At 38.5% G+C, this 15,255-nt stretch overlaps 1 protein-coding gene across 2 annotated transcripts; it reads right to left on the reverse strand.

Moving 5' to 3' along the window:
* Positions 1 to 6,221: 6,221 nt before the first annotated feature.
* npbwr2b (neuropeptides B/W receptor 2b) lies at positions 6,222 to 14,877 on the reverse strand. 2 transcript variants are annotated; one of them, XM_042409507.1, is made up of 3 exons: positions 14,818 to 14,877; positions 11,103 to 11,171; positions 6,222 to 11,003 (listed from the first exon to the last, which is right to left on the reverse strand). In XM_042409507.1, the coding sequence occupies exon 3, from the start codon at positions 10,184 to 10,186 to the stop codon at positions 9,170 to 9,172; it is 1,017 nt and encodes a 338-aa protein (XP_042265441.1). In that variant the 5' UTR covers positions 10,187 to 11,003; positions 11,103 to 11,171; positions 14,818 to 14,877; the 3' UTR covers positions 6,222 to 9,169. The 2 variants fall into 2 exon arrangements, with proteins under 2 accessions (XP_042265441.1, XP_042265440.1); XM_042409506.1 differs by lacking the exon at positions 14,818 to 14,877 and adding an exon at positions 11,589 to 11,648 and having other exon boundaries at positions 6,222 to 11,171.
* Between the last annotated feature and the right edge of the window lie 378 nt (positions 14,878 to 15,255).

Here is a 15,255-nt window from a genome sequence, read left to right on the forward strand (position 1 = left end):
TGTTGTTAAAGTCAGTTAAAGGGTCTTTGTAATGGAGACAGTGCACATGGAGCTTGGTGGATTTCCATAGTCACTCTACCCTCTGACATTTATGCCGGAAACAATAATTAGTGTCACTTAACAAGTTGGATGAATTGAAGTGTACTGGTACCAAAGAATACGGGTGGTGTGCAGAGCTGTATTAACTACAGAGGTATAAAGTTGATCAGCCACAGCATGAAGATATGAGAAAGAGTAGTGGAAGCTAGGTTGAGAGGAGAGGTGATGATTAATGGGCAGCAGTATGGTTTCATGCCAGGGAAGAGCACTAAAGAAGCGATCTTTGCTTTGCTTTGTTAATGGACAAGTATAGAGAAGGTCAGACGGAGTTGCATTGTGTCTTTGTAGATCTAGAGAAAGCATATGACCTATGAGTGCCAAGAGAGTAAGTGTGGTATTGTATGTGGAAGTCAAGAGTGGCAGAGAAGTATGTAAGAGTGGTGCAGGATATGTATAAGGGCAGTGTCATAGCACACACAGGTGTGCAGTTGGAGGATTGGCTCTGAGCCCTTTCTTGTTTGCAGTGGTTATGGACAGGTTGACGGACGAGATAAGGAAGGAGTCTCCATGGACTTTGATGTTCATGGATAACATTGTGATCTGTTGTGAGAGTAGGGAGCAGGTTGAGGAGAGCCTGGAGAGGTGGAGATATGCACTGGAGAGAAGAGGAATGAAAGTCTAGCTAAAACTCAGCAGTAACTTGTTTAGTAACATTTAAGCCACATCATGATATTTTCACTAATCTTAACCAAAGTGCTTTTGTTGCCTAAACCTAACCACATGCGGGACTTGGGAGGCAAACCTGTCTGCGGTGTTAGAGTCCTGCATCTTGTACATGCCCCACCCACCCTGACTTCCTTCCTGTGACTTTAAAGAGATATATAAACATAACACTTCATTCATTCAAAAAAGTGTTACCTGTGAACATAATCTGACAGTGATTATGTTTGTCAATGCAACATAATTGAGAAAACAGTTTAGTTGTATATGAACATAATTTCTAGGAGAAAGGGTTGCCTTTAACTAATACAGGGAACTATTTAGTTAACTCTTTACAGCTTCCTCCCCCCCTGCTAATGTCAACATGCTAAAATGTAAATGTACACTAACATGCTAAATTTTAGTGTAAGCAGCATGCTACGTGCTGATACAATGGTAATAAAAGCAGGTTGCCATCAAATACGCTAAATTTTGAAAGCACAGCTGAGTCTAAACACAGCTGAGGTTCACTTGTTGACTTGAAATGTTCACCATGCAGAGGATTGACCCTTAACTCTTTACAGCCTACTCCCCCCGCAGCTGCTGTAGACCTCCATCAGTGATGTAAAACACAGTCCAATACACAATTATGTACTTGCACTTGAAGCCTAAAAAGAAACTTTAGGTCACATTTAAGCATGTAAAGCATGTGAAGTGTGATCAACTATTGCATACAGTTGCACTGTTTAAAATAGCCATGTATCTGTTTCCTTCAGATAGACGTCAGATGAACAAATAAAAAAACTTTGCTGGAAAGCTCATGTTGGTGGCCCAAAACTGATAAGATAAACAGCCAACCAAAAGTCACACAAGCACAATTATTTCTCCAAAATAGACATCCAGAAGTAACATGATCGAATGTTGGCAGGCAATCTTGCTTCTGAAATGCCAAACACCAGCTGCAGCAGAAGCCAGTCAAAAGAAAGTAAATTTGTTATGAATCTCACTTGTTTAATGACAGCTTCCTTCTTGAGACAAAAAATGTGGGCACATAATGCTTTGTGACAATTTCACTTTATTTTCAAATAAATGTCTGGCAGCAATTTCTAGAACACTTGTATGCACACTTACAAGTGTATCATTGTGTGTGTGTGTAAACAGAGGAAGGGAAAGAACAGCTCGGTCAATATTGTTTTGATTCCCGATAGCTCTGAGAATGCAAAGATTTACAGGTCAGATTACAGTGTGTATGCATGCACCTGCGTGTATGTTGCGTTAAATTTAACAAGTAAAATTCATGTGCAACTGTTACTAACAGCTTTTTTTTTTCAGCAAATGTAATGCTGTAAAATTCAGTTCCCAGGAAGTGCAGTGATGTTCATTTTGTGCAGCAAAATGTAAGGGTGTAGAGGTTGAGGATGAGGTAGAGATGGAGGTGGAGGAAAGGCTTATACAGTGTTTTGCCTTCAGTCTGTCAGTCCAACACTTGATTCCAAAGCTCTTGGATGAATTCCCATAAACCCCCAGACGTTTCAACTAGTGCCACCAATAGGTCAAACACTTCATGACATCATACCTCTAAAAATGACCACATTTCTGTCCCCACCTTGACACAATGCTAATGTCAACATGCTAAAATGTAAATGTACACTAACATGCTAAATTTTAGTGTAAGCAGCATGCTACATGTTGTTACAATGGTAATAAAAGCATGTTGCCATCAAATATGCTAAATCTTGAAAGTGCAGCTGAGTCTAAGTACAGCTGAGGTTCACTTGTTGACTTGAAATGTTCACCATGCAGAGGATTGACCCTTTAGATTTAGATAACTACTCAGCGTCTCCTCTCACTCTATCCTCTTTCTTTATCTTCAGCCTTAAACACACTTCGACTGCCACGCGAGTGGGTGTGGGGGGAGTAAATGTTAGGTATGACTGTGATTGATAATTCCAACAGTTTCATATGAATGCAGATCCTGAGAGATGTGAGGGTGACGGAAGGTCTGTGTTTGTGGTGCAGTGTACAAGTCTATACGTGAGATATAGAGAATGTTGGGAATGTACACATCCCATCCACAGCTACACACTGCCATCTACAGTTGTGATTCTCCATTTTACTACATCTGGATTTTTTTTAGAGGATTAAACACAATGTTATCATTGAAACACAAGACATTTCTTTAAATGTCATGTATAGTATCTTACATGTCTTATCTGTTCATTCATATTTTTCTTTGACTGTTTTTTTAATGAGAAAAAATATGAAATTAGCTTTTATCATTTAATTTTGTTTATTCTAGTGGTCCATCAGTAATGGTTTTTTAAGAATTGAGTTATACAGAGTGTTGAAAATTCAGATGTTGCCACATTTTAGAGAACTTCCTACAATCAGTTGATGTTTATTCAAATATGGAGGTGGAAACAGGTGAGACAAATTGTTACACCACACCACACACACACAATCTGTTTTGTACAGTAAGTCCATGGCTATTTTTACTTGCTTCCACCTGCCAAGTCTTTGTTTCCAGTCAAAATATTAGACATGAGTGATTTGACCTACTGGAGGTGAGTCACACAAAACAATTACATTCAGAGTAGGAGGATCTACATGGACCAACACTGTCCTCTAGTGATAATAATATGTTATCACAGACACTCAATTGAGAATTTTTGACCTCTCCTTCTCAAATTGACCACTTGGAGGCACTCATCCATTATCCCTCCACACTGACACACACACACTTATTCATGTATCCATGAGATGACATGCCCATACAGTAGGGACTGAAAGAAAAAGGGTATAAAACAGGCATTTTTACCTCACCGTGTCTTAAGAGACAGCTGGAATTTGACGTGAATGTTTATTTACTTCAGTTTTTGTAGGTAAAAAAAATAATGAAAAAGTGAATAAAACAGTTTATCTCTTAAGACTGACATTTTAGGCAGCAAAGCGTCTGTCTGATCTCCGGAGCTACTGTGTTTTAAGTAGAAACACAGTCAAATATTAGTGTTTACACAACACTGAGAGAGAGAGACAGACAGACAGACAGAGGGAGAGAGAGAGAGATGAAAATTGTGACAAAGACATGATAAAGAGCATGGAGAAGGCTATAAATATATAACATAAATAAGATAATGATTTCATGCGGGTAAATAAATGTGAAAGCAGGAAAAACTACTTTCCTTCCAGTGTTTTCTGGAGGAAAATATGGTTTCTTTCAGTACTGGTATTAGAATACAACATATACAGCATATTTACTATATATACACTATATCTCTTGTCTCTTGTCCTAGGTCTGACAGGGTTAGCACACGTAAAAATACAAAAAAAATATACAAATTAACAGAGATGTTACAGCTGAATGCCATGGTGTCATCAAACCTATACATGCTTAATACTTGGAACTTAATGAAAGTAGAAAAAAAGGTAAAATGGGTAAAATAGCATCACATGGAAACGCAGCTCTTGGTGAACACTAAATCCTATAATGTTTATCAAAGTAAAAGTGCAAAAAACAACCCATAAGACTAATTACACTTTCTATTTTATAAAGCCTTAAACAAGAACAAAAAGTATGCTCAGTAATATTTTTGAAAGTATATTTTGTATATGCATTATGTATTAAGAATGAATGTACTGTTAGTTCTGTTAAACCTAGTGTCTAATGCTGACCAATCACTGCTCTCTATTCCACGCACCCAGTTAAAAACTAAAGGTGATCGAGTATTCTCAGTTGTTGGCCCTAAATTGTGGAATAGTTTGCCGCTAATGATCCGATCTTCCCCCTCCACTGATCTTTAAACCCGTCTAAAGACCCATCTCTTCTCGTTAGCCTCTTAATCATCTTCATGAAGTCATGTCTGACCACACTCTGGCTTTTATGTGTTTGTATTTCATTTGTTGTTTGTGTTATAATTTCATCTGATTGTCTATCTTATTCATGCCTTTGTTGTTCATTTTGATCCTGTGCTTTTGTTTGATTGTAACGATCAATCAAATTACCTCATAATTTTAATCTCTCTGTAAAGCACTTTGGTCAATGTCTGTTGTTTTTAAATGTGCTCTAAATAAGTTGACTTCACTTGACTTGTGTAAAGGTTGTCCTTTAAAATAAGCTTTAATATGATTAATTTTTGTTTCAAAATTATACTGTTTGGCTTCTAAAGCCATAAACCATAAGGGGGGTTAAAATGGGTCACGGATACTTAATATAGTTTCATTTACTTGGTAAGGCTTGGTGACAGATGGACTCTGTAGCTTTTAGCAAACTTTCTTCAAACAGCTGCATTTATTGGAGACAATTTTACAGCCGATTAATCCAGATTTGGCACCATAATGAGTATTTCTGGCAGCAGGATGGTGTGTGTGAGGGACTGAGTCAAAATAATCAGTGTCAGTATTCACGGTAAAGAAGGAAAATGTCACCCAGTGCAACAGTGTGACACATTGATGTGTTTTTAATATTTTTATTTGACAATGGAGCTGTCTGGCACAGAGGAATAATATATCAGGCAATGATGTTAGTAGGATCTATTCATTATTGGTTTCAGCCTTTTCATGGGAGTTAAAAATACAAAATATCACCAGACTTATCCTTTAACTCTTTTTTATATCTGGTTTGGTCTCCACCAACTCCTGAGATACCTGGCTTTGGTGGCTAGATGTTGAGCTTTCTTCATCTGCTAGTCTTTAACTTCCTGTGTGGAGCTGGGCAGGTTGCATACAATGGGTTTATTAGAATACACCCTTTATTTACATTATACCCTTTTACATTACATATGTTTAATGTCAATATATGTATATATAATATTGATTAATGCAATTAATTAGTTTTAATTAGCAAGTGCAGTTAGTTGTATTAATGTTGTGCTTACATTTACTATGATTCTTGCTTGGAGATCCATCTTATTGGAAAGCAGTTATTTGTAAACCAGTTACTGCGTCTGGAACTGGACCATCATCTCCATGATGCATTTATTGCAACTGGACAGCTCAGCAGTACATCACAGACACAACAGGCTGTCGTTGAGATTGAATCTGTGACCTTCTGCTGACAAGATGCTCCTTAACCACTAATCCATCCTGCTGTTCTTCAGCTGATAGCAGATGTAGTCACCAATATAAAGAATCTTCCTGGTGACCCTGACAGCGACCCCAACCACTGGTAATACTGATAATAACACTAAGTCTTGGCCTCCATTTTGTAAATGGGAGTGAATATATTTCTGCACAGTTATCAGTAATGAAAACAAATGTCTGCACATTTATTGTGTCTGCCATATAAACCAACTTTGTTTCTAAAGAATCAGAAATACATGAGCGCCAGTGGGAAAGTAAAATTATATTTTTCAGTTCATCAACAGGTGACGCCAGACATGAAAGATTTCTAAAATACACAAAATTACGACTGGATTCTAATTACTAGGCTGCATAAAAGACAATGATTAGCAATGGTCAGCTCAAATTTTATTTATTTTATATATTTCTCATTTGTGTGACACACAAGTTAGAATATTTGACTATACATCCCTATGACTATACATTCCTATGTACAGTTAAATGGGAGAAAGAGTGAACTATTTACAGCTGGACATGGCAGAAGAATTTCTCTCATTGCAGTCAGAGCCATACAGACAAAGCCTTATCACATGCTTGCTAAACTGCTGCTGCAAGCAATCTACAGCAGGAGGTGAGTTACACTGGCATCGGCACTGTAGTGTCATGACTTAAAACATTAAAATAGTACACTGTGTAACATTCAAAAACATTCAAAGAAGTCTGTTGTTACACTATAGGATTCAAGATACTGTTGAATTGTACAACACTGAAGACAGAAAACCTGTAACGCAAGATGAATACAGGATAAATGAGCACAAAAAGACTTTTTGTAATCTTTTACACTCTATGATCCTTCTTTACAAACTTCTGTTTTTGGTCAATTCTCAGACTCAAAACTTTAACTCAAAATTTAAAGAAAATTGTAGTTGGAGCATGTTTTCCACTGAAATAATGATGTATTCAGGCTTCATACCGGTTTCGAAGAGATCATAAGAATCATGTTTTGTAAGAAATAATGAAAGTGTTTAAGTGAGGTTAAAATTGTGCTGAAGAAGTTGTGGAGGTCACAGTTTGAAGCATTGTCACTTTATAATATTCCAAGGTAATGCTATGACAGGCAGCTGCTCACATTTACACCTTTCCTTGGAGTTTTAGAGGAAGGGCAGCAGCAATAAGAAAGGTGCCATCAATGTAGCAAAACCCAGCAAAAAGAGTGAGATTTCCAGTCACATCTCACTAGAAAAGATGAAATGTTAATATGGTTTTATTCTTTTTCTGACTTGCGACCCCGTTTGAGCTCCAGAAAGTGTCATCTGAGAGTTTTTCAAACCGAGAATCTGAGCAAGAATGAGCAATAATAGCATGAATGGAACACAATGCATGATAATGGCGGTGCATTTCAAACCTTTTTAACATTTTTTTTTGTTCAAAACCAATTATACAAATACACATGAGTCTGCATAAAAAAAAAAAAGTTTCAACTCCAAGGTTAGAGGTACCAAATTATAACTTTTCTCACATATAATTATTTTATCTCTATGTATTATTTGTTTTACTTATATTCTTTTGATTGGCTGTGTAATACAACTTTCTACTTACACAGAGGTTTTGAATGGGCTCAAATTTCTCTTTCTGCACAAACCATAGTGCCTTTACATATGATTTATAGACACCAGATAGAGATAAAGGATAAATACCGCAATATGAATCTCCATGAATTGTGGTGAGGAGTGACAGGGAAAATTCTACATAATCTTTATAAATGTTCATTTCACATACAGTGACACACAACTGAGCATTACAGCCTGTGTAAAGACGTGTAACACCTTTTAAATGTTGTCTTTGCTTTAAGTCTGTAAATGGCTCTGGCTGCATATTTAGGTAACATCACCCTGTCGACAAAAGGGGGCGACAAAAGCTCACAAAAAAATAGAGACGTGGGATGGTAAACACAACATACATTATAGATAGCCCTCCTGTCCCATGCCTGTCTTTAATCAGGCCCGCAGTACTGTTGTCAGGGTCGGTAAGGTTCTGTTTTTTTATTCTCAAAGTGGTACATATACATTCTGGAAAAAAAGAAGAAAATAGAAATGAAAGTAAAAAAAAATCTGTAGCAGAACTTCATTCTTCATTCAAACAGTGACATTATTTTCATGGTTCAGGTTTCTGTGTGTAACTGCCCAAAAAAAAAGAACCGTAATACTTCAGGTGATTTCACAAAATGTATGATTTGGCTCCTTTGGGATTACTTTGCTCAAAATACAACATAATTTAAAGGAAATTAAGTGTTTGCATACATGATCACTCAAGTACTCCCACCAGTTTTAACCTTGGATTTTAAACAGTACTTTCTTGAGATGGATTTCTACAACTATTTCATGACCAGACAGTTGTATATCACTAAAATACATCTTGTTACCCTCCAACCCTGACTAGTCTCACGATGTTGTTTTGATTGACAGCATGCAAATCAATGACACTGTGCTGAACTTTATTTTCTCCACACAGCAGATGTTCCATCCCTCTGAGTTCAGACGGAGACAGTGAGGGTCATAGAGTGACCCATCCAGGCTCGCTGCCTCATAATGGGATTTTTCACCTGCATGAAAATGGTCTGACATTTTAATTGCAGTCTTAACCTGGAAAACAATCAGATTTCATGGCCAATTCTTCAGACATAATGAAGATGAGCAATTCCGCTGACAGTTATAACAAGCTTTTTTTTTTTTTTTTATGTCATCATTGTTCTATATGTGAACATTAATCATTCCCTATAGCAAGCGATATTGTCCACTTTTGTCAACTTCCAGTTCTTTCTCCTACTGCACTCTCAGAGACATAAAAAGCTGCACTAGGCAACTTCTGTCTAACTACAAAACAGTCTGGCTGTGACAAAGAAAAGCATCCTGCCTCTCGTAAATAAGAGGCTTCAATTTGCTTCCACTCGCTCAGATTGACTTCTGCTGGCAGGAAATTTCCTCCGCCCACAGGAGATGATGAATTTAAACTAAAGGGTGATGCTCAAACAGCTCTGTTTGGGTTTTGAAGCTTTGTACTCTCTCCTGCCTTTGGTTTACTGCAGTAAAAAGCATTTATGGAGTGGTTTGTCACATTAAAAGTTTTACATGTTTTCTATACATCAAAGCTACATTTGTTATCACTACCTCTTACTATCGTGTGCAAAACTATGTGCAAAGTTGCCTAGTGTAGCTTTAACAAACCAAACAATCAAATCTGCAACACATAAATTGAAAATTCAGATTTGGACCAAAAGTTTAAGTTAATCTTTCCAATTTTGTTTTCCACCATAGTCTGTCCTCACTCTGTAAGTCTCTGTGGATCTCTGCAGCAGGTTTCATGTGTCTTACATTCAGGCCGGCCTACATTCCAACATCTTCTTGAAAGCTTTCCTGAAGCTGTCATCCAGGAAAGCATAGAGGAACGGGTTGAGACAGGAGTTGGCGTAGCTCAGGCTGGTTATGAAGTAGGAGATCCCGATTAGCAGCGGCGTGGTCCTCAGGTCCGTCGTCAGGGCCACGATGGTGCTGAGGTGGAATGGCGTCCAGCAGAACAAGCAGACGGCCAAAACGATGAACACCATGATGGTCACTTTCTTCTTGGCTTTGTCCAGCGCCTTGGCGTTGCTGTTGAGACGCATGTTCCTCAGCTTGTAGAGCATCATGGTGTATAAGATACAGATGGTCGAAACTGGGATGGCAAAGCCCAGGATGAGTGTGTATATCCGGCTAGCTTTAAACCACAAACTCTCAGGAGTGGGGAAGCTGAGCACACAGCTCTTCCTCCCATCGTTCGGGTTGACGTAGACACTGGCGAAAACAGTAAAAGGCATGACGATGAGGATAACGAGGATCCAGACGCATAATGAGATGATTTTGGCTGCTCGATAGGTGCGGTAAGGCATGCGCTTGGACCTCACTGTGGCCAAGACGACCAGGTAGCGGTCAATGCTCATAACAGTCAGGAAATATATGCTGGAGAAGATGTTGTAGTGGTCAATGCTGAGGATGACTTTGCACAAAACTTCACCAAAAGGCCAGAACTGCAATAAATGTTCAGCTATGTTGATTGGCAACACCAAAGTGAACAAATCATCTGCGATGGCCAAGTTCAGTATGAACATATTAGTGACTGTTTTCATCTTGGGGGCTTTGAGGATCACATAGATGACAGCTGTATTGCCTGTCAATCCCACAGCGCAGATTACAGAGTAGATGACAGGTAGAATAACGTAGAGGTCAGCAGAGAAGTAAAACTCAGAGGGAGGAGTGCAGTTCAGGTCTGTGTTGTTCCCTGACATGAGGGAGTAGAAGTCCACAGAGTCATTGCAGACCGGCAGCGCACCACTGGAGACAGACACATTCTCCATGTTTGAAGAGATAGGGATTAAAGTTGGTAAACTAAGAATCAGTGATCATTGTGAGACAAAAATCCACAAATTTCAGAGACATTATTGAGTTTAGAGAAACATGAATATCTTTGTCTTATTTTTTAAGACATTTTCTCTCACATGATACATCAGTCCTTCAGCCCAAAACGTTTGCTATGCACAGTTCAGATCACTAGCAGACAACAGAGATGAGACCAGTATTTAGAGAGCAAGTTCCCAATCTGAGGTTGAGGGACCAGCAGCATGTCACTGAGAGGGTAACAGCAAGTCCATTAGATATTTTGGGGTAAAAAATGTCACTGTTGTTTCAGTTTCTGTGATGATAAGAAACGAAATAACATTAAAAAAAATTATGTTTACTGTTCCCATGCACTCTTACCTCTCCTGCCTACTGTACAGACAGTTACAGGATGATGTGAGGAAATAATAGGCATAAATAATAATCCTGTCAGATGGAGTTCCTCTGGAGAAAATCTCCTCCTCAGAGTCCACCCGTGGTAGAATATGGAGTGTAAAATATCTGTGTAAAGTCCTTCATGTGAAAACGCTCAAGACGCCCTGCTTCATCTTCTGCACGTTATATACGTAAATAAGCAGTCCACTGTCAGTTTTGTGCTATCAGAGTTGGTTTCCCTTTTCCAGTTATTCAAAAACAAAAACAACTTTGTTGATCTCCATTCGGATTAATTCCTTTTATTTTTCTCTATTAAGCCAGCATGAAAATCACATCCTTTCTGCCGATGTTGCGTTCGTCCCCACGTCTGCGTTTATCCTTCCTCTCCTCCTCTGATTCTCTCTTCTCCGACGCCGAGAATTTAAAGTGAGTCTTTAGAGAGTGAACGTGTCCATCATAAGGTTTACGATGTTCATTTATGGTTTCGGGTGGTGGAGTTACCTCTTGGTGCTTCCTGTGCGCTCTGGGGACTGTGCCAGGGTTTTACGCACGAGTGGCGCATCACGAAATCTGGAAAAAAAAAAAAAAAAAACAGTGAGATGTGGACGTCAATTAGTTGCCTTGCACACGTTGAAAACATCAATCGAGGTCCAGTAGAGTGTAGTACGATACACAACAGATGCCGCGTGTACTTGTAACACCCTGAAATCGACGAAAGCCTCAGAGCTTGACACAAACGAAGCAAAGTAAAGAAAAAACTTGATCGTTGAACTTTTAACGGGTTTTTATATACATACCACAAACAAAACTTAACCTATTAAAGCAACATGCATCATAATTCCTCGCGTTTATTTCCAAATTAATGTAAATCAACCAGTTGTGTAGTGGCAAAAGTTACGTGATGAATATTAAGTATATGAAAAAAAAAACCCAAAACAAAACAAACAAAAAAAACCAGTTTCCTAATCTTAAAAGACCCTGACTTACTGTTCACTGTATATCAGTCAATAACAAATCAATATGTACATTTTAATAAAAATATTTCACAGATATAAAAGTGCATTAAGTGAGTTCGGGCAGGTTTACCCTTCTCTGTCCCTGGTAAAGTCACTCTACTCCGGTCTTACATCTGCGGGAGTCTCTCTCTCTCTCTCGCTCTCTCTCTCTCTCTCTCTCTCTCTCTCTGCACTCCGCCGTTTGACGTCATCCCGAGATCCTCGTGTCAATCTTTCCTACAGGTGGTCATGAAATCTGAAATACTTTTGCCTTCACCTGGTTAAGAATGAGTATGTTTGTTTGTTAATGACCAGATTGTTTTGAGAATGTTTAACGTTTTTCATGCAATTCACACTACAGTTGGTGATGTATCAGTTTTTGGGTAATGGAAGAGATCTGTGTTTTGGACTTAAAGAGTTTCTATGTTTCAGGCTGTCTTGCAGCCCACTTGGCTCTGTGGCACAGAGTGTCCTCAAAGCTTTATGCTTTATGTTTTACTATTGCTTATTTATTTGTGTATTTGTATGGGATAGCATTGTTATGTCATCTCTACTCATTTTTTGCTGTTACCTTGTTATGTTGTTTTAATTTACTTTTGTTATTTTATTGTACAGCACTTTAATCAACTCTGGTTGTTTTTACATGTGCTTTATGAATAAACTTGACTTGATTTACTTGTGTTTTCTATATTTTTGGTCGTCTGTTTGCATTGCTTCCCTTCAGGCTTCCAGTCTGCTTTTCTCTCACACTTTCCCTACTACAAAGCAAGTTCAACATAGCCAGGCTTTCTTTCAGTAAGCTGGCTCGACAAAACCTAAACTCGCAATCAGAGATAACTGGTATCACATCGGTGGTTATGATATTTCTTTGTTAATCCAGGCTTTCTGCTTCAGGCTTTGTGCGCGTTCCCATAAAAAGGGGCGTTTGACGCATCATTTGACTCTTTGTCTGCACGAAATGGAGAGATTGCATGCCGCCTACTTTAGTCAAGAAGAACAAGAGGCAAAAAGCAACACAGTTGCTGCAAATAAGGCCTCACTTTAGTTTTTGGCCAAATCAAAGTGAAATTAATTTTATAGATTGAATATTATCTGTGATAAATACCAATAGACTTTCAATTTTCTTTCTTTTTTTCTTCAAAATATTGTCTTCATTAGTGGTTAGTTTTTTATTAGTTTCTTTTTACAATTTGAAATACAATTTGATATATTTCAACAAAATCCCATCCCACAAGTAACCCTTACCTATTGCACCATTACAAATTTACAATATGACATATCAAAACAATGGTAGGTATAATAAAAGACTAATCGATTTTCTAATTGGTGTTCTAATAGCTGTGGTACCAGCAGTGTGAAAAGAACTTGGCAACAAATCAGGACCAAGCATAAAAACATCCTCCAAAGTGGTATGTAATTGCTGTGCCTTCATCATTCTTTCAGTGTTTGGATGATATGCTGTGTAAAATGTAAAAAGTGTTAATATTACCTGAAGCAAACAGGGAAAAAAATGAGAAAAGGAAGACTGGAGGGGGGCCAGCTCCACCAGACTTCACAGTTTCAGAGGAGCTAGCCCTCTCTAACAATGAAGGTCAAACAATAATGGAGGGGATTAAAGGGGGTGTCACTGGCAGCTCCCAGCAACATTTGTTTGTCCTGGGTATGTATAAGTGGTTTGGTGGTTAAGAACTAAATGCATATTTGTCCAGGCCATCAGGTGTGAAAAGTCATTATCTAAATTACAGTCGATGGAGATACTATGGTTTTGCCGGAGCCGCCAGCACACATCCTTGTTGACCCCCAACAATTTGTGCAATTAAGGAATCACAAGTCTGGGTGTTCGGGTGTTTCACTTGGTGTCCCCCAAGGGTCAGTCTTGGGTCCACTTCTTTTCACCATTTACCTCCTCCCCCTAGTTACTCTCCTCCATCACCATGGGATCCACTTTCACTGTTATGCCGATGACACACAGGTCTACATCTCCAAACCCACCACTGCCAATATTAAAAAAGAACTAGAAATCAAAAAGCTCAAATTGGAAATTGAGCAACTAGAGAAGGTATTGCAGTAAATGGTGCTTAGAATTTTATTGGTTAAGCATGATTGACATTGTATACTTATGACTCTTTTTCTCTTTTCCCAGCAAAGGCAGAACAACTCAATAAAAATGTGAAACACATCCTGTGATTGGTGTATTCTTTTTTTCAAGGTTCAACCTGTCAACTTAACTTGTCATTGAGGCATTGAGGTTAATTTCACAATGAAAGCACTAAAACAAGAAAAAGGTACCAGTTGAGGCTTTTAAAGGGATAATTATACACGCATATATATGTGTGTATGTGTGTGTGTATGTGTAATTATTACAATATATAATATATACAATTGTGCAAAGTTTAATGTGCAGCACTATTAAAAAGCTTTAGTGTACCTGCATGCTATGTGCCAACAATCACCTTACAAAAATGAGTACCAAGTAGTTTACCTGAACATTGATACTATGAAAGGACTTTCTGTTAAAAGGACTTTCCCTAAGGCTCCACTGATGGGAACCCTAGGGGATCCTATGAAGGAATTAGATTTCTACATCATATTTCACATGCAAGTATGCGTCATACTGATTATTAATATAGTGAACTATTAATGTATGTTACCTGCAATTTTATAGAAGGCTTCTTTTATAGCCATTGTGGGCAAATGGCCAGGGAACACTACAAACATATAGTATAGAATAATGCGGCATACAGTATTCTTGCTCAGATTTTCTGCATCACCAACTGAACGCATGTAGGTTCCCGTGGCAAAAAAACACATTGATAGGCACACAGTTTGTGCTACTGTGAGTGCGTGGCTTCTTTTTGTGGAGTTACTCACATATGGCTCCAGCAGTTTGCATAAATAACATAATCCCTCAGCTGAGAATCTGTAGCGATCACAGAGAATGACATCAGGAAAAGATAGCGGATCACTCGTCTCTAAATACTCTCTCCCTTTGAAGAGAACCTTGCACAATAATTGCACCAAGGTCCACAGGTGATGCCATTTTCAAAAGAGGTGGTTAGTGAAAGGGCGACGCTTTTTATAGCTGATTAAAGCCGAAACTCGGAACATAACCTGCTCCGGACCAGGCTAAGTTTGCTGCATCAGTCACCATGGTGATCTAGCTAGGTTAAAAGAGAGCCACCTTTGTGACATTGAAAACCCTGGTTTTAGGCTCAACATACCTCGCCAACCCACTAATCTCGCTTCTTAGTACACCCCTCTGCTCTCTATCAGTCTTGTTAGCCCTGATCCCAATGTCTTCCACAGCAAATCAGTCGTTGTGTCTTGCCATCAGTTCCATGTTTCATTAGTTCAGTTTGTATTTAAGTCCTTGTTTTCAGTTCAGTCTTGTTGGATCCTTTGTTCAGTCTGCTCTGTTTATTCTGTTCTACTCTGCCTAGTTCTGATTTGTTATGCCTGCACACTTGAATCTTTATTAAAAAGATACATTCTTCATTTCATACTGGCTGCTGCGTCCTGCATTAGGGCCCATCCCCTGCTACTCCCATGACAGTATTGTGCATTTCATAGTGTTATGTTCTTATAGTGTTTTCACTCTGATATTCTATCAGATTAAAAGGTAAACTCCAGCTATTTAGTGCTTGAACTTCCTTGAATTT

The sequence above is a fragment of the Thunnus maccoyii genome, chromosome 4 (genome assembly GCF_910596095.1).
Source record: "Thunnus maccoyii chromosome 4, fThuMac1.1, whole genome shotgun sequence".
NCBI lineage: Eukaryota > Metazoa > Chordata > Actinopteri > Scombriformes > Scombridae > Thunnus > Thunnus maccoyii.

What these genes read in the sequence shown, in the direction of transcription:
- npbwr2b (XM_042409507.1), bottom strand. Translation starts at nt 10,186, where the DNA reads ATGGAGAATGTGTCTGTCTCCAGTGGTGCGCTGCCGGTCTGCAATGAC.